The 20,553-nt window shown below is 35.2% G+C and overlaps 1 protein-coding gene across 21 annotated transcripts in view; it reads left to right on the top strand.

The window, feature by feature from the left end:
- The window catches only part of NRXN3 (neurexin 3), a 1,270,300-nt gene that overhangs the window by 1,126,013 nt on the left and 123,734 nt on the right, over nucleotides 1-20,553 (top strand). For 15 of the 21 annotated variants that reach the window (XM_087952028.1, XM_087952029.1, XM_087952026.1 and 12 more), the window contains one exon: nucleotides 11,695-11,781. The exons of the other annotated variants lie outside the window; for them this stretch is intronic. In XM_087952028.1, the coding sequence (XP_087808154.1) occupies nucleotides 11,695-11,781 (87 nt within the window). The remainder of the gene's footprint in view (nucleotides 1-11,694; nucleotides 11,782-20,553) is intronic. 21 annotated transcript variants of the gene reach the window in all.

Raw genomic sequence — 20,553 nt, forward strand, 5'->3', positions numbered from 1 at the left:
ATCCACATAGGCCTTGACCTGTGTATCTGGGCTCTCCTCTCCCAAGTCTTTGAGGTTGAACTTGAAGGAGGCGTTGTCGGCCATCTTCCGCCATGCTGTGGCCCATGCCATCTTTGTTGCGGAGTCTCTTTGCCATACGACCAACTCCAATTTGGCCTGCACTTTGGCCATTTCTGTCTGTTGAGCCGCTGTTTCTGCCTGTTGAGTTGCTACTGCCACCTTCTGCCATGTTGCCTCCTCTGTGGCGCATAGCTCTGCGTCTGCTACAGCAGCTTCTACTTCAGCTTCTGCAGCCAGATCAGCATAACTTGCTGCTTTAGAGGCCTTAGATGCGCCACTGCAACAGGAGGATGCCCTGGAGGGATGGTGAGACCCAGCAGCAGAGAACTGGTGTGAGACACTGGAACCTGCTTGTGATCTAGCCGGTTTAGGATAGAGGGAGGAGGCTTTCTTAGAATGGTGGGAGCAGGCTGCTTGTGATTGAAGACCTAGTTCGGATGTGGCACTCTCCCTTGCTCCTTGTTCCTTTTGAAGAGCATCAAAGAGTGCTGCCTGGAGGGCTTTTTTGCTTTCCTCAATTCAGTCTTCATGTTCTTTGTAAAGCTCCTCAAAGCATTGGACGTGTGCTTGGAGTTTTGGGTCACCTAGTCTTGACTGGATGGACTTGAGTTTATCTTCACTGTTTCTCCACTGTGTGAGAAGGGCATCTAGGTCAACTAGCAATGTGGGTACTTCAGGGACATCTGTCATGGCTGAAGAAGTTGTCATGCTTCAAATTGACAAAGGTTAATTTTGGAAAATTTAGTACTTGAGCACGTAGGTGGCGCTGCACAGTATGGCTACTTTTAGAGTGCATTGCGTGCTTGCTACACAAGTGGGCGCTATAGTAGGCATTGTTGCTGAGTCTGAAGACGTGAGAGCAAAATGCAGGTTTGCCTGTTAGTGTTGCTTGCTAGGTGTGGAAGACGCTGTTGCTAAGCACAGGTTAGGCTGCAGGTAGTACTGGAACCTTGCGTTAAGTTGCTTAATGTTGCCACAATAATTAAAAAAGAGGATTTTTCATTGGTTAAACACTGGTTAAATTTGGGAAAGTTCCTGTAATTTTTATAAAAATTTGTAAACAAGTTCTTATAAAAATTGGTAGACAAGTCTTTGAATTCTCTGGGAAATTTCTCCTAGACCACCAGATGGTGCTGTGGGCTGCCTTGCTTAAGTCAGGGGCGGGGGGGTGAACCCCAGAGGAATTTATTGTGTCCTCACTGGAAGAGAAATTCATCAATCGAATACAACACTCCAAAGGTACAACATTCCAAAGGTTGCATGCAGAGGTATACTGTTAAATGTTTTGGTAAAGATTGATAAATTCTAGGTTTTTTTAAGCAAAAAAGAAATTGCTCTTTTGTTGATATAGCTGCTTGAATTAGCCTTGTGTCTTGGGAGGGGCGGTGGGCTCCTTTGCTTTGAAGATGGTCTGTCAGTAATGAATTATGACCCCCAATAAAATGGCCAGAGGAGAAAAGGGCCCCTTTTGGCTTTTGATGCAGCAAGAGCTTAAGAAATGTGAAGTCTTTCAGCTGGAATGAGCAGGGCAAAATTAGTTTTGCTTCCTAGAAATACCAGCAAGATTTCTGAAACTTTCTCATTGCGTTTGGAAACAGTTTGTAATTGGATTAATACAGGGATGGATGAGGAATACCTGGCCCCTCCCTTTGTTTTGCAAATTGGTTCTTTCTGAGTTAGGAGTTGTAATTTGAGACACTTCTTTCGCTGAAGAGAAAAGGGTGGTGAATTTGCCACCACAATGCTAGGTTTGAGGAACAAAGGAATAGCATGCACATTTACTCCTAGCTTCAAAATATCTTTGTGTTTATCTTTCTATTTTAACTTTATCTTTTTACTGCTTCCAGGAATCAAAATTAAATTATCTTTCTACTGTTCTGCTTATTAATATTTGGATGGCATAAAGCAGACAGATCAACTCCACAAAGCATCCATACAAAGTCTTTTTTATTGGTTCATCAGGCATCCTGTCAACTCACATTTATGATGAGGTTTTCTTAATGTCCAATACTTTGCATATCTGAATTGTGGTGTAGAAAGATAATAAACTCTCATCCCCATGATTGAAGTGACTGCATGGTAAAGGATTCAGGCTAGAGTGAGGGAGCCTCCCCCAACCCAACAAAGGTCAATTTAGTGACCAAGCGGGATTACAGATGTGACCACATGACATGGATTACATTTTCCAGGATGCTTTAACTACATTTACCATGATGCATTCCCTTAAGGGGACAGCTCATAATTCCTAACTAACTATCCCAAATCCCATTAACTCTAAACTGTCTGGACAGCACATAGGCTATTTTACATTCCCCTCCATATGACTTATTTAACAATAAAGAAATATCTTGTGCCAACTATTATGCCCTACATACAGTATTTACAAAAGGTATCAGTGTGAACCAGCCCACTTTTGAGTAGAAAGCTGTTAAGAGCTGATAACATTTTAAATATGCTCTTTGGGGAACTGGCTATATTCTTGTATGTTTATACTCTCTACTTTATGACAGCTGAATTAATGACTGGGACATGGCCTCAACTTTGAATGTTTAACAGCTTTGTGGATTGTTTCAGATCCTTAATTTTTCTTTTCATGCTTTGAGTTTGTACTGTTTAATTTTTCATCTTTTACTCGTTTTGTGGGATTTAAATGAATCTTCCAATGGTTCCTAGAAGTGCAGCTGATGGCAATTCTACTGCGCTGCAAACTTCCCTAAAGGAATCAAAAATAATTTAAAAGGCAGAGTTAAAAATGTAGCCCTGGAGATCCCTGCTTTGAAAGATGACACAGCAGTGATTAAAGTATCATAAGTGATTGAAAACAAAGGTAGGTCACAGGTTGTGACCGTGCAGTTAGTTTATGTGCATTGTCATTATAAGACTAAATGAAAAACAAACATGTAAAAATGGCTCACATATAGTGATCTCTTTCCAAACTAATAGAATCATCTGCAAATGTAGCGATTTGTAAAGACCATAGATAGATATCTTTCTCTCATGGATTATACCACATCATTCATTTTATTCCTAATTTACTCCTAAAATTCATCTGACTGATCATTTGTGTTTCGCTAGGAAGAGTTTTGTAATTTAAGTTTTCAGCCTGATAATTCTTTCCAATTCCTTTACAAGTAGTCCTCAATTTATGACTGTAACAGAGCCCACCCTTCATAATTCATGACATCAAAAAGGGAATCAAGCATGTGACTGACATGCTTTCATGATCTTATGTATGGCAGTTGTTAAGTGAATGCTACTTTCATTAAGAAAACCCCTTGTTCACCATGGGACGTATTTGCCAAACAGTAGAAATAAACACTGGGTTTTGGCAAAAATGTCATACTTCATGGTCACATAATTATGTGCAAATAGCTATAAATGCAACCCAGTTGCCAAGGACATGAAATGTGGTCATGTGATTCTGAGGGGGAGTCAGACATCAGAACTTTAGAACTAAATCATAAGGAAGAACTTTTAGGGGTCTGTTATAACTTGGAATAGTCTTTAAGTGATTGGTCATAAGTTGAGGACTAACTGTATTTCATTGGGATTAGTCATCCTATCCTTATTAGTTTTACCTAAATATAGCATGTGAAAACAACATGCAAAAATAATGCTAGATAGAAATCTAATATTTCTAAAGTCTTTATAAGGATTTTAAAGTAAAAATGTATAAAACTTAGCCCACAAATATATTATTGCAATTTTACGCATGTAAACATCATTTTACCTCATTCACATTAATAAAGCAGATAATAACATGAGGGTGAAGTAGCTAATATACTAAAATATAGCTTAATACTAGCCATAAGATTTGCTAGGAAGCTTATAATGGCAAGTACAAAGCATTTAAAATATATAACAAAATATAAAAACATAAATCAAAAGTAATAAAATTGCTTAAATAAACAGCATGAGAAACCATTAACCAAAATTAATGAATGTGATCAGAAATCTAAAAAATTGCAAAGTCTTTCTAAGGTTTTAAATATGAAAATATAGAAATATTTTGGAAAATAAGGTCAAATACTGTCCAAAATATATATAGTAGGCTCACAATGAAAGCCAAATTAGAATGCCAATATTCAAAGTGTTAAAAAGCCCCTCCTTGTGGCAGATGGGTTGTCTAGAAATATGAAATATAATAAATAAATAAAACAAAAAATAAATAAAATGTAGAAATAAAGCAAAAGCTCTTTTTTGCAATATAATCAATATATGCATGTCTATATGGATGTACATAAAACACTACATGGATATAATTTTATTTCTGAATTTATTAGCAATTATATTAATGGTGATGCATCATAACATCTCAACCTCATTAATTGTCATGAAGATAAAATAAAAGTGGGAAGAACTGTATAGATTATACTATATTGAGCAGAAAAGATGGAACATAAAAATAAATATAATCAGGGAGAGACCATGATTCAGTGTAAAAATAAATTAGTATGCACAAGTCCCATTTCTAAACAGTTTGTTAAATGTATTAATGAACATTTACACATATTTTCATGTGTATCTCTCCAACGTAAATACTATTGCAATAATTAATAAACATTATTATAATAGGTAAATGTTATAACAGATATTTTGCAAATGATTTTTTTTCTAATTTAATGGTTTGGTGAGTATTTTCCCCTAACAAGCATATTTTTAATCTACTTTTATTGTATGCATTTTTGAATGCATTTATTGGCAGGAGGTGATTTTTAAAGGCTTTCTACAGTTGTGCCTAAGAATTACCCTTTATCCATTAAGCTCCCTTTGAGACACATGTCTAAAATGTCTGGATAGTGAAAATAGTATGAATTAATGTCATATGATGGATAGTTGGACATACTCCAGAGAAATTTTCCTTCAGATATTTGTTCAAATATTCAATCTATTAATGCTACGTCATCATCTAACTCACCTATTTTTTTTACCTAATTGTGAGGTCAAAAAACCAAGTATGGGCTTTTATGGTTTTCAGCTTTTTGAAAACAGTATTCTAATCTAATTATAAAGTTTCATTAGAGTCAGTATTCAAAGCTACTAATTATCTTTAAGCATGAGATGAACTGTCCACATCTGGTGTGTATTTTGTTACAAACACTAGAGGAAGAAAGAGTTAGAAAAGAAAAGGAAGTTACAAAGAAGATATTTACTGTTTTACTATTTGCTACTTACTGTTCCTCAGATCAAGTAAAAATTTAGGGATGAGTTGGCTTGGTGAGAATAGGTCTAGCTTTGCTTGACTTTTTCTCTTTTTCTCTACATCTCATCTCCTATTCATCTTATCTTTTGTACCTATGTTACCTTTGATCCAAGCCTGTGCATTGGGGTAGTTTTAATGTGAAGTTTAGCTCTTGACAATAAAGGATCACAATGGGAAGAATGAAAAACAAAGAAAAGACTTAAAGGTAATATCAGGATCAAACAGGGAGGGAAAAGAAGGTCAAGGTCATCATAGAGTAGAAGAGATGAAAGTACAGAAAAGAAAAGCAGAGCCAGAATTTCTTACTTTTTTCAAATAAGAAATACACTGAGAAAAAGGACAGGTGTTATAGAGCTGAAACAAATTTGAAAATAGTTTCCTGTTCAAGTGCCTTAATGACTTCTTTTTTCAGGGGGCCCACTGAAGTACAAGTAGGTTATCCTAATTGGTAGTGGAAAAGTTGGAACAAAATTTTTGTAAAGGCCTATAATTTGGTGCTTCAATTTTCCTGCATGAAGCAACTTTTTAGTATTATCACAGTAAACCTGCAAATAATGTTCCAGGACCAACTGGTAAGTGTGGACCAAATAACGACGATATACAATGAATGAATAAGAAGCCACACTATTCAGGAACCAACTTCTATTAAGGAGACTGTAGTAAAAAGTGTTCAAGAGCCTTTTAAAAATTAATGTGTTACTTTTTTTCAAAAATGTATGTGTGGTGTGATTCATCGGGTTCTTTGTGTGAAAACTAATGCAGTGATAGAAGCAGGTAAAAAATAAGATGAAATTCCAAACATTCTTCCCCCGATGCTGCTTTTTGGAATGCAAGAATTTGTCACTAAATGCTCTGTGGAAGAGGACTGTTTTCACCACTTCTTTAAAGGATAAGGTGAGAAATAATCTTGAGTTCAGGAGCTAGATTGTTTCATAGTGAAGGGGCTGCCACAACAAAGATAATCATCTAAGCTCCTGTTGTCCAGATTTCCCAGTACTCCTCAAGGTAATATCATGTAAAACAGATTGATTAGACTAAGAACAGTTAGAGGTCATGAGGACCCAAGATATTTAGGTGTAGGGTTTCCTGCCTAGGCAGGGGATTGGACTAGAAGACCTCCAAGGGCCCTTCCAACTCTGTTATTCTATTCTATTCTAATTTATAGATTGTTAACAGCTCCTTGAATTAGGTCTGGAAACCCAACCACAGCCAATGGAACTCCTGAAGATTAAGTAACACCACTCAGCAATAGAGCAATGACACTGTGTTTTGTCACTTCCTGTGTGATCTTGCGATGCCCATCTAACCTTGTGATGCTTGAAAACCTTTATAAACGAACAATCTGTTAGACATTATACATTGCAGTCCTCTCTTTTTCTAAAAAGAAGTCTTTCCCACAGCTGCCTTTAATACTTTATGATTATTATTTGTATTCACATTGCAGCAATACAAAGACTAGATCTGAGCTACAAAGTCTGGTTCATATGCCAGCTTTGCTAAAATGAATACTTTGTGTTGCTTGGTCATACAGTATTGCAAATATAAGTTGAGAATAATAGTTTTGGTTTTTTTCCCCTGAATGTTTTGTGAAGATAAGCATAAGAAAGATTGTAAAGCTGACAACAAAAGTATTATACAGGAAATCAATATCAGCGATTCCAACTCATGCCATATAAACAGGTCATAAAGCTGCAACAATTTTTATTTGTTTTAATTGTTAGCAAATATGGATTTTATTAAGTTACTTAGTCTTTAAGAGTAATAGTTATTGATAAATCTTGTTATTCTTTAATAAATTTAATCTATTTCTGAAGTTATGGCCTTCATTATTTATGTACAACATAATCTTATACACAGCTGATTGAAAAGTTAAAGTGTCTTTAAAACATATTGTACTATCTTTCTTAGGAGAAATTATTTTTTTTCTCCAGGTTTCTTATTAGTATATTCAAAGATATCATAATTTATCAGATTATCTTAACATTCCACCTGAAAGCAAACTTGTTAATTCTGTTTTTTAGAAATAGTTGGAATCTTTATGCTACTCTACTTTACTTCAATAACATCATTTCATCATTACACATATGTTCATTAAGGGGCAAAATTTGGCATTATCGAAACAGACCTTTTATTTTTTTGGTTTAGAAACTCTTTTTTGGTTTATGAATAGATTTAATGGACCAAATTTTATTTGGATGGAAATTTGCCTGATTTTTAAGGGAAAAATGAGGACAAAAACAATCTGTTGTTTGTGTAATGAAATCTAGCTTGTTTGTGAAATCTTTAATGAGATAAATGAAGCAACACACCAGTAAGAACCATAAGTCATAGTTACATATTTAAATTAGCCAGGAAATATGCATGTGTAACTTCTGTAACTTCTTATGTAGCTTTATAGAATGGAAGAAAGGAAGTAACACTTATTGTTTATCCTTATAAAATGCCATTTAGTTATGATTTTTCTCTCATACAATGAATAAGTTATATTTATGTAACTTCCTCTTTTAGAAGCATTAAAGTTGCCAAAGTCATTTTCCAAAAAAACTGAGTGATTTTCTCTTTTTTGCTCTCTCTGTTTTTCTGTAATTTCACACTGATAATTTAAGCAGATACAATGAGGTTTTGGAAATAAGCAATTACAATGCTCAAATATCCATTAGCAAATCGAAAAAGCCACTGATGTATCTTTAGCCATAAGTAGCAAAAGTAAAAAATGAAAAATGTAGCATTTACAAACTTTATCTTCTCTCTGCTAAGAATCAGATTATGAAATATACAATATAAATGACTAAATGCTTATTATGTTCATGGAATTTTTGTGCCGGTATTATGAGTTTCTTTTTCTTAAGAGTTCCAGGTTAACTATCCAATGAATTTGTAAATTATAATTATATAGTTTTGTGTAAAGTAAAAGCATTATTGGTTCCTGATGAGATCTATGTTATTTTAATCTAAGCTGCTTCCTAAAAACAGTATAGTTTAATGAATTTGATGTTCGTAATTGGTATCATTATAGTACTTTCTTTACTTTATATTGCTTGTGTATAATTGTAAGCAACATGCCTTTAATTCACTCCTGTCTATAAAGTATAAAAATGAATACATTCTCATGCACATGTTTTTACAGTTTTGTGAACGGTTGACATAAATGAAAAATAAATAAATAAAAAGGAATATGAAAAGATTCTAATGTTACAATTTAAACTTTGTTGAATTTCCAGAAGTCCTTCAATCCGCCCCCCCAATATTAATGGTATCTTATTGTGTATAAATAAAATGACTTTCATAATAAAAATATAAACTTAAATTTAAAATCAAAAATTTGAAAGAGATGGTAGAGATTAGCAATTCATTTCCTGGGTTTGAAGAAGACAATTGCTTGTTGTACAAAGTTTAATTTAATTAAATCTAAGTGATATTAATAGGATTGCACATTGTACACTGATCTGCTATATTTCTTTCCATTCAGGATCTTCTTTCTTCATCTTCTAGTAGCTTGCTTTTTTACTCCCTGAATTCTAAGTTATAGTTAACAGCACCTATATCTCTTAGGATTTGCAGGGCCAACCCAACCATTAGCCAGAATGAAACAGCCATCCAAAGTAGTAGACATTAAGGAATATAGTAATGTGACAAGGTGTAGATGACAAAAAACTGATGTGTCATAAAGACTGCCTTGTAAATCCTAAATTAATTTTCTGCCTTTAGTGTGGTGGAGAAAATTGTCCTATTTCAATTGCTGAAGTAAAGATGTTTAGTTGCAGCAATTGGTTTCTTTGCTTTATAGAATAATAGAATATACCAGCTGGAAGAGCTCTTATTGGTCATGTTCTCAAATCTCTTGTTCATACTAAACCATCCTTGACAGATGACCCTTCAGCATCAATATGAAAGCTTCTAAGAGGTAATTCACCTCTTTTCTAATCAGTGTTCTTTTGCTTGACAGGTCTTACCATCAGGAAATCCTTCCTCATATTCATATTCCTTTTGATTTTACTAGTCTGCTCTTGTCCTGCCCTTGGATTCAACAAAGAACAGGATCGCTCTGTCATGCACATGATGTCCTTTTAGATATCTGTAAACAACTATTATATCTCCCCATAGTCTCCTCCTTTGCAGACGAAATACAGTATGTCCAACTTCTTTAACCATTTATGATAGGATGAAGTTTCTAAAACCCTTATTATCTGAGTAGAAATCCTTTGAACCTGCTTAAATGTCTCTGTGTCACTTTTAAGTTCAGTGTTCAGAACTGGATGCTGTATTTGAAATGCAGTCTAACCAGCCAGAATATAATTGGAACTGCTACCTCAGATAAGCTAGCCCAATAGTTTTATTAATGTAACACAGATTTTCATTACCGCTTTTAAATGCTGCATCGCACCACTTGCTCATATTCAGCAAATAATTCACTGGCACTCCAAACCTTTTGGTTTTGCCAAAGGTGAATCTGGAAGCAGAAAGAGAAAAAGCTGAAGAATGCATTAAGTATAGCATAAGAAAAAGAATAACTTTGACAGCAAATCATAAAATAAATAGAAAAATATCTACATATAAGGCAATAACAAAAACATGACAATATTCCATAAAGAACTATAAATAAGGACAGAATTTTATATCCCCGTGATAGCTAGGAGGCCTTCCTCTTCATGAAAAGGAGCTATAAAGAATCCCCTAGATTGTTGCAGACAGTGTAAAATATTTTTCCTGTCTACTTTTCCTGGCTAAAATACTCTTCCTAGGTATACACCGAGACTCAAAATACCTAGAGTGTTTGTCATGTTTTATACTTTTACAAAATATAGGTGATATAAATAACACGGCACCTGGAGATGGTTCAGTGATACAACTTGTCAGCAGTTTGAATGAACCTGAAACATTTGAATAATTGCCAAGGACATTTCAATTAAGATATTGTCCTTGGTTTATATCTATCTATCCTCCTTTCTAGAGATGCTGGACAATGTTGTATGTGTTGTTTGTACTTCTTGCCTAATAGCTATCAAAATTTATGTGAGACAGTACCAGCCTATTCATCCTAGCTGACCTTCCATGTGCCTGGTCTTGGCAAAACAATTCTAAAGGAGAGATATAACATTCAAGCTAAACTGTAGAGGACATGATCAATTAAGGGTGGGGTGGGGTGAGATTTAGAGACTTATTTGTTTTTGGAAGAGCTAAAGCTTTAACTAGTCGTAGAGCCTTCTAAAGATAAACTATTTTATATAGGAAGCATAGGGAAAAGTAAGCCACATCACTTAAACATCTCTGCTATTACAACCATCTTCGGCAAAACTACTAATCTAACATACTCTGCTATAAAGTTATAAATTCAGTACATATAATATTTTTCAACACACAGACATGTAAAAACAAACATTAAACATTGAAATAGTGCCTCATTATTCTAGAGATCTGAGCCCAGCAGAATGAAGGTTTTATTTCTTAGCTATAATAGCTTGAGAAGGGAAGCTGGAAACTGTATATGCGTACGTATCTTACCTTTCAGCAAAACTCACTAGATCCATGGACTACAATTCCATTCTGAGAATAGTAGTCCTATTTTATCTGGAGATTTTAGTATTCATGCTGAAGTTCTGGAGGTTACAATATCAACTCATTTGAGAGAATTCTGAGCATTATTGTTCCCAACATCTGGACAGCATCAAGTTGAAAAGGTCTGTTTCAAAGCATATATTTTTATTGCAATCTTTGAAATGTCCTGTGATACATGGGAAGTGCCAGAAAACTGGAGAAGAACTGATCTTGTTTTAGTCTTTAAAAAAGGGAAAAACAGTAAAAAGAAACAGAAAACTACAGACCAATCAATTTGACATTAACACTGGAAAAAAATCCTAGAAAGTTCATCCAGCAGTGGATTTGCAAATAAGTAGAAAGAAGATAGCAAGGTGTTGTTAAAAATAGATGGTGTTAGATGGTATTAGACAAATTGTACTATTTTGAAAAAAGTGACTAGATTAGTAAACCAAGGGAATGGCATGGATTAGATGAGAAGATAGTAAATATACTTTTTCTAATTTGCAGGTAAACATAAAGTTTGGAGGAAGGCAGAGGATGGGAGGAATTTCTACTAAAGAAAACAGGCACAGAATACAGAATGACCTTGATAGGTGTAGAAAAGTGAGCGAGCATGATTCCCAAAATTGATATGTTTGATCGAAAGGATTTCCATGTTAAATCTACTCTTCATAAAAGACATGCTTGAAACATGGGAAAGTTTTCTAGAATTCCAAGAAATGACAGTGTGCTATTCTCTACCATTTTAAAAGAAGTCTAACTACATACCTTCATGTTTATTTAAATTCCTTCATAACTAAATGAATAAATCAAAGTAACTTAGAATGTTTTATTTTTTTAACAATTTCATTGACTTTTCAGATTGTTTTTAAGCTGTTTTTTAAACTTTAAAGGAAACACTGATACTGCGTTCCAATTGGTAAAACAGAAAAGCCCCTTCAAATATAACCGACCCGTAGAGGAATGGCTACAGGAAAAAGGTAACCATTGTTAAAACTTTCATTTTAAATCCATTTGATTCTAAACCCTCATTTTTAAAGCCTGCAAATAAATGTTTCTTAAACTGGAATCGCCTGCTGCATAAATGCCTTTTAATTTTCATTATAATTTGTGTCAACTTCCACCTGCCATATGTTGATAAATCATGCTACAATACATTGCTATTAAAACAAAGTTAAAGGGACGAAATTCAAAGTTTACTATAAAAAAATATCAAAGCAAAAAGCAAAAGCTAAGACACCATTTAAAAAAACCAAAAAGGAAAATGAAACATGTATTATGGCTACATAACCACTGCATGAACTATTTTAAAATAGTATAGTCTACATCTATCTATGTATCTCAGCAAAGTTGTCTTAAACTTGTTTAGAAATCTAATTATTCAAACATTATTTTCAGTTATCCTATTCCCTTTTAAACAATGTTACAGTTATGACTCTCCTCATTATTTTAATTAAGCTAATGTGTTTTGGGTATTCATTTCTCCAACCCTTGAATCCTAAGGGATAGCATTTAAATGTTCATATAAGCTCTATAGGGAAAAATGAAAAAATGATGGGCATTTTTCAGAATACACCTTGTTTCAATATTGTTTACACTAGTGTTTTTCAATTTTACAACTTTAAGATATGGATTTCAACTCCCAGAATTCCCTAGCCAGCCATGTTAAAGTTGCCAAGGTTGAGAAATACTGGTCTACATAATATAGAAAAACATGCCATGGAATCTTGCTGCATGATGCAATAACCGATTCCCATTTGGATCAACAGAACGGACCTGCAAATACAGTTTTTTTTAATTGATGCATTAATGAGAATGCTAAGAGTGTAGCCACAGGTAATTGATTTGTATTTTAAGACTAGCTATTCTCATTTCTGGTTGCACTCTACACATATCTTATACTTACCCTAAAGGTAAGTCTCATTGAACTCAACTGATTTTTCTTCTGAATAAAGTTTTATGGACTTTTGATGCATATCTTAATGTAAACACAAAGATGAATCCAACTGCAAAAAAATATACATCTATATGCAATACCATTTTCTATGTGGGCATTCTAGATTGAAACTATTGTTTTAGAAATGTAGGGCAAGCATGCTTCTTTTCAGTTTAACAGTTCTCAAATTCATTGATTTCCCAAAGTAATATACTAATCCTTAGAAGAAACAACTCAAATATGCTCACAAATATACTACAATAGTTTAATGAGATTCTACAACTACTTAACCACTTCCCAGTGAAAGTTGATTGCAAATGTTCCTCATGGGATATAGTTCAAACCTTATTGAAATAAAGACAGAGCTTACAATAAGAGTATTCTAGAGCAGTGGTCCCCAACCTTTTTGTACCAGGGACCGGTTTCAAGCAGAAACATTTTTCAAGGACCGGGGGGGGAGAGAATCCGACTTTGGTAGTTTGCTTGCAGACGTTTCATTACCTGACTAGGTAACATCTGATGTTGTTACCTAGTCGGGTAATAAAGCGTCTGCCAGCAAACCACCAAGTTCAGGGAGCGCCTTGGTCCTGCCTCCCTCAGCCCCATCCCTCAGGTGTCTCCCTCCCTCAGGTGTCTGCCTCGTTCCTCTCTCAGTCACTCTATCGCTCCTACAGCAGCCCAGGAAGAAACTGCTTCAAAGAAGCCGGGGGGTGGGGGTGGGGTGACTTTTCCTGTCGCCACAGCTTCCCAAGCGCCCGTTTCACCCCACCCGCCCGCCCGCCCGCCCGCGGTTCAATCCACAGTGCTCCGTTCTACCTGCCTGCCTGCCTGCCTTCTTCGTTTCGGAGCAGCTTCGGCTGATAAAAAGAGCGAATAGTTATTATTCTCAGCCGAAGCTGCTCCCAAACAACCAGACAGGCAGGCAGGCAGAGCGGAGCACTGTGGATTGAACCGCGGCGGGCGGGCGGGTGGGGTGGGTGAAAGCGGGCGCCGGGAAGCTGCGGCGACAGGAAAAGCCACCCCCAGCTTCTTTGAAGCAGTTTCTTCCTGGGCTGGTGGAGGGCGAGAAAGCGACTGAGAGAGCTGAGCCAGAGAGCAGGACAGGCTTGGTTGCTTCCTCCCTCCCCTTCTTTCATTTGTGTCCTTGATCCCGATCCAGCAGCATTCACCGAAGGCGAAGAAAGCCGCCATTTTTTTTTTTTTTTTTTCTTTGCGGCCCGGTAAAGAGTGCTCCACGGCCCGGTACCGGTCCGCGGCCCGGTGGTTGGGGACCCCTGTTCTAGAGGAAGTTAACTATTGTTAAGTCCAAATATCTCATTTCAGTTAACTTATCATGGTTTCAACCAACAGAGTCTGTCAATAGGTAAATTTTTGTACACAGATATTTTTCCCTCTGTATACATTTGTTTATAGTGTACCATACTGAAATTTGTCCCTGAAATTTTGCCAAGTGTTGAGAAATTATCTCCACATGTCGTACCAATCAGTTAAAGAGGAGTCTCCAGACGTGACAACTTTAAAATTTATCGTCTTCAACTCCCAGAATTCCTGGCTGACTGAGGAATTCTGGGAGTTAAAGTCCACAAGTCTCAAAGTTGCCAAGTTTGGAGACTCCTAGGTTAAAAGATAAACTTCACATATTTCATAATGCACATAGTTTCTGTCATCAGCCTTTTTGAATCTGACTTTTGAATATGATAGTATTATTTTGCTCAAGGAAAAATTTAAGTTCTACAAGCTGTGTTAGAAAGTTGATTCTTTTTCCACAGCTTGGGTATGATATAAAATAAAACATATCAGGTCCAGTTTTATAATTTAGCAAATCCCAGATCAACTTTAGATTACTTTTTTAAAGTATCTCTGCTAGAAAAAAAGAATTGGGTGACAACCAGATAGGAGTTTTCAGAATTGGTTTTGAATTTCAGATTTTTTTTTCAGATTTTTTTTTCAGATTTGTTTTTTATTTCAAGAGCATACATTGGGTAAATATGGTATTTATTTTCCCATTAATAAGGTAACCTTTTTAATGGTTGTCTAATCATAAAAATAACAACACACACAGACACACAAATTAATCTCTAAATATGAGAAAGATGATAATGTGTTAAAGGCATCCTTTTAAATGTATAAATAAGAGTAAAATAAGGGAAAACCATGGCAGAGGATAAAGGGTTTGAAGAAATTTACCCAAACAAAGAGAAATAAACTGGATCATTGAGAATGTAATTCAAACTGTTCAGATAGTGTTCCTAAACCAATTTGTCCTATTTTGGAGAATTTTAAATTGCTGATAGATTTCTAGACATGAATGGTATTGTTAGTTAAGACCATAGGAAAACAAAAAACATACCAGTGGTAGGCCTGGATGAGAAGTTTAAATTAGAGCATAATTACAAATGCCCCTTTCAGTCCTAAACTGAAAACAAGGCTATCCTATATTAAAGTCTGCAAAAGGTGTGAAGTGCGTTTTTTCTTCTTCTTCTGTTCAATCATGTCTGATTTTTGGAGACTGCAAGGGGAAGTTTTTGCTGATTTTTTGGCAAGGTTTTTCAAAAATGGTTCACCATTGCCTCCTTCCTAGAGCTGAAAGAAAATGACTGGTCCAAGGTTATCCAGCTGACTTTGTACCTAAGTTGGATTAGAACTCATGGTCTCCCAGTTTCTAGCCAAACACCTTAACCAGGGAGGTAATAACCTCCAAGACTAATAGTCAGATGTGATTGCTAAATTGTAATTTAGTTTGATGGATCCCTAGATATACAACTGACCTAAAACATTCTGTTAGTGCTATGTTTTATAATTAAGGTGGCAGAATAATAAACAATGATTGAAACCCCTGAATGTGATCAGATTTTTTAAAAATGTAAACATATTTAGTCTAAAATATTTAATCGAAAAAAGATAGTCCCTTTAACACTAAAGACAACAGTGGCCTTGCTTTTGTTAAACCAGTGCATGCCCAATGATGTGATGAAGTTCATTTGCCTGAAAACCTGCTGTTGTTTTGTAGTCCCCCCCCATAGTTTCACTTTTTTGTTTGCTCTTTTATTTCTTTATTTCCTAAGCTTGAGATAAGCATGCTGAAAGATATTTACATGTCTACTGTCTTAAAAGTTCTGAAATTAATGTTTTTGCCATTGTCAGTGGTGATTATGACAACGACAATTTGATGGTGTTGCTTTGTTAAAAGACAATCACATAAGAGAAGCACAATTAAACAAAACCACAGAGATTTCAAACATTTTTAGGGAGCACAGGGTGAGATGGCCCTTGACATAGAGAATCATAAATCATTTTGTATTATTTAGTAGGGCTGTATATACTTTAATAATGATTCAAAAGATCTGCTTTCACTTTATGCAAAAATAAGCACAGCACCAAAGCAATCATACATCTGCTTCCAGGCTTCCATAAGTATTACATTAAGGATGAGCTTTTTAACTCCATTCAGTAAAGCTTCCTCATATTTTTTCAAGTTCATACAAAGGCTGAAAAAAATACATGCAATATAAGCAGAAAGGTCCCATGCTTGGGTAAAGTCCGAAGCATATTCCTCTCCAAATTGTTTTTTGGAGCATGACAGCCCTACTATCTAGTTTATCATAGAATGGGATATACTATCATTTTCTATAATATCAGTTTTTAAAACATGATATTTTGATTCGATAGAGTGCATGCGGGAACCATACCTGTACCAACCTGTCATTTATTCACTCATCTACACTTCGCCAGCCCATGCAGTCATTCATTTATTTCTTAATGCATCAGAAAAGTCTTATGTCAGACAACCTCATAAAGATGATGAGTGAGAGGATAGATAGCTATCAAAATGGAACATGATAAATTGATGGCTGCCAAGATGGATGGATTGCTCTGTCAAAGAGAGAGCACTAAGAGTAGCTATCTGCCAGACGTAATGGACCTATAACAGAACAATTTACACAATGGATGCCATGCCAAGAAAGTTGGGTGTCCTTGAATCCCAGCAAAATTAATGGCACTTAAGTACATAATGAAATTCTTAAGTGATTTTTTAAAAGTGATTGAATTGTGGGGGTGGAATTAAAAGCATGTTTGGAAGGAATGCAAAAGCTGTTTCTCCATTATAGGGAAGAAAGGAGGGAAGAGAACAAAATGATATTTAACAAGAATTTGAAATTTAAATGGATTATTCCTGTAAATTTTTATCCAAAAATCTATTAATTCAGCAATGCATTAATTGTATGCACATTTACTTAGGAATATGATCCATTTAGTTAACATGCATAAAGATGTGCTCTGTCAATCAATTAACTTCACAAATTTTATTTGTATAAAATTAAAAATTAGAATTACTGTAAGTTTAATTCTCTTGTGTAATTGGCAGTTATCTGTTTATAACTGCATAACAGCTGATAAACAAAAGGAAATTAAAATGTATTTGGGCCTCAAGTGTTTAAGAACAATCTAGTGTTTGTATTACCATTACCTTTATACATAACTTTTCATTATACATAAGCCTTCTCCATTCTACCATCTTCTAAATAGTTGGGGATTGTAATTCTAGAATTCCCAAGTACCATAACCACTGGAAATGCTAGCTGGAAATTCTGGTTGTTGCATGCCTAGCACATCCAGAGGGTGCCAGATTGGAGCAAGGACATAGTCTTTATACTACAGTAACACACACAGCACTTTAATATTTCTGCCCACTATTATGCTGTGTCTGTGTGTAATGAGAGAGAGAAATAGATATGTTTTCATTTGATGACGCACGCACCAATTTTTGAACTGTAAAGTGAGAACTGGGGCTACTGCAGGCATCATATATGCCCGAATAGCTATGCTAAATTCAGCTGCTCTGAAATACTAGAAACAGGCTTGTTGTTTCATGTTTTCCTTTTCTTTGTAAAATAGGAAACATTAAAATGCAACATATAAAAATTCAGAGATCTGCTGCTACCCATTCCTGTTTCATGAGTGAAGCCAGGGCAAATAATTGTTATGAACTCTGGCTAGCAATAAAGTAGTTATTTAAAGACTGCTCAGTGCTCAGTATATTGACAGCAGCACCCAGGTGTGGGAAAGGGTTACATACTGTCATTCATTTTCAGATGGAAAAAAAAAGAATGAAAAAATAATTATAAAGATATTCTAGCATATATGTTGTTGTGTGCGGGGAAGATGCAGTATATCACCCAACTTAGAATAAATTGACAGTTGATGGCTCATTTGGAAGCAAATGGCACAAAACTACCTCATCCATCAGCTGCTGATTTTTGACAAGTTTTAGACAGATTTGTAGCCTTAACTCTGAAATTCAACATTTTGAACCAGCATTCTGTGGTGCAATTGGTATTACAATGGACAGAGTTTTCTTTTTTCTTTTTTAGATTTCCTTTGCCATTTTATCAATAGGAAAACCAGATTATATGGACATTTTTAACTTCAAAACCAAATCAAATTGATTTAAAGGGTTACAAGTTACACGTATCCTGGATGAAATAGCGGCAAACGCTGCTTGTCTTTTATGTAAATCCCACAAATGGAATAAAGAAAACCTCATGTACAGCTGGTCCTCACTTAGCAACCACTTGTTTAATTATGTTTGATGTTATAATGGTGCTGAGAAAGGAGACTTAAGGTTCATCCTTGAAATGGCAGCTGTTGCAACATCCCCACAGTCATGCGAACATGGTTTGCGCACTTGGCAACCACAGTCACATGATTGGTATTTGTGACCTTGACTGTTGGCTTCTGACAAATGAAGTCAATGAGGAAATCACAAGTTGCAGTCACTTGATGTTGCATTTTAATGATCACACACAATGCACTTAACAATTACTGCCAGAACTGCCATCATAAGTCAGCACGGTCATATGATTTTAAACAGTTTTAAAACCTGTTGCTTAGTGACAGAATTCCAATTTCCATAGTTAACTACCTATACTACACAATTTGCATTCTCTCAGTCACAATGAGCTCCCAGTACTACACCGATGCATTTGAAATAGAGAGTATGTGCAAAACCATTTATTAACTTTCTTATTTTGTAAGAATGAGATCTATCACATGAGGAAAGGTGAAAGTCTGACCTGACATTTCAACTATGCATGTTTCCTCTATACATTTTTTTCTTTTTCTCCATTGTTTTCTACTTGATCATCAAGTAAAAATATTTCACACAAGTGGTTTTAGTTAAAAGCTGATCCTCCAGAGTCCTGTGATTGTCCTTTTAGCAAACACACATTTTTAATGTCAGTGTTTTGTTATAAAATGTAGCTGTGCTGTGTGTTGCCTGCCTTGTCAGCTATGCTAGAAGAAGAAAATCATCAAGAAAGAAACACATGCATTTTTCTTTTTTAAAAAAATTTAGGTCATCTGTTTCAGGTAATTGTATCTAGGAAGTTGGAACAATATGCATGGTTATATTTCTAAAACAAATAAATCAAATAAAGCTTTCTCATTTGCTTACACATGTTCAGTTGCTCCCCCTCACACACTAGCACCAATGGAGTTTCACAGCCTTTTTAAACTCCTATTGGAAGACACAAATTTTGGAAAGCAACAGTAAATATTTAAACCTCTCTTGCCCATTCATAATGGTTTTGAACTAGATTGGGGTCTCACATGCAACAACAGCCATAAAGAAACAGCACAGAGATTAAATGCAAATTTGGTTTGGTTTTTTTTTACCAAGTAGATCTATGAAGTAACTTAATGAACATAGCATAACTGAAATACCTAAGATTGAAATGCCTAAGATGAAAATTAACTGAAGATTAATTCCAACAGTTAATACATTAATTTATTGGACTTAGCAGCTGTATTACTCCAAAAAGTCTCTGAGTGTCTTACACAATTTAAAATGAATAATTTAAAAATCATAATCATCAGGACAGAGCCAAATAAATAAAATACACAAAAATGTGATGGATTCCACAAGTAGGCCTGGAAACATATCCCTTGGAGAGTAGTAACTATAAACTCTGGGGGATGCTGTTCCAAAGATTACGGACCATGAGAGAGAATGTACTAAATCTGAGGTTAACTCTGAGTTTTCTGGATAAGCTAAGCATTGGCAAAGACATTGGTTGATATTAAGGTGTCTAAACCAACTAAAAATAGAAGAAGTTAATTAAGAAACATGAGATGCAAAATCTGTCCTTAACACATTAAACTCTCTCAAAACAAACCAATCAAGTTTCTTTGAAAGTGAAGCATTAACTAGGAAGGTGATGGTCACTTTTACATGATATGTTCAAATAGAGTCAAATAGTTGTCATGGATCCTGTAATTTGAATTACAGAATTAAGCAAGGATTGGACTCAATGGGCTAACATGTCTCTTTCAATTTCCAAAGACATTCCATAATTCTTTCCATTTAAAAACTCTCCACTTCTGACACTCCGGGAAGTATTTATAGTTCTTCAAAGGAAGAAATATGACTCAGAACATGTTGGATTTGCATGTAGGACCTGTTGGAAACTCCTTAAATCAAACACATCTGTTCCTAGTATTGTGTGGCAGATACAAAGGGCAGCTGCACAACTCCAAGAAAAAAACACTACCTGAAAGTGTTTCCAACAGGTGCTATAGGCACACCTATGTTTTTTCCAAACCACATCTCTCCCTTAAGTATGGCCCTACCCTACAAATATATTTCATCAATGACAAGTCTTCCATGGTACATTCAACAAGTGCAATTTCTGCTCTAAATACTATATGACAATTATACCCTACCCATCCTTTGGTGATCTCCAAAGGGTGGGTATAGTATTTTTTTTTTTTTTTTGTCTTTGGTTCTCCTTGGATTGTGAAAGAAACTAAAAGTATG

The sequence above is a fragment of the Notechis scutatus genome, chromosome 1 (assembly GCF_049901735.1).
Source record: "Notechis scutatus isolate UNSWTSFEM ecotype Mainland chromosome 1, rNotScu1.2, whole genome shotgun sequence".
Taxonomy (NCBI): Eukaryota; Metazoa; Chordata; class Lepidosauria; order Squamata; family Elapidae; genus Notechis; species Notechis scutatus.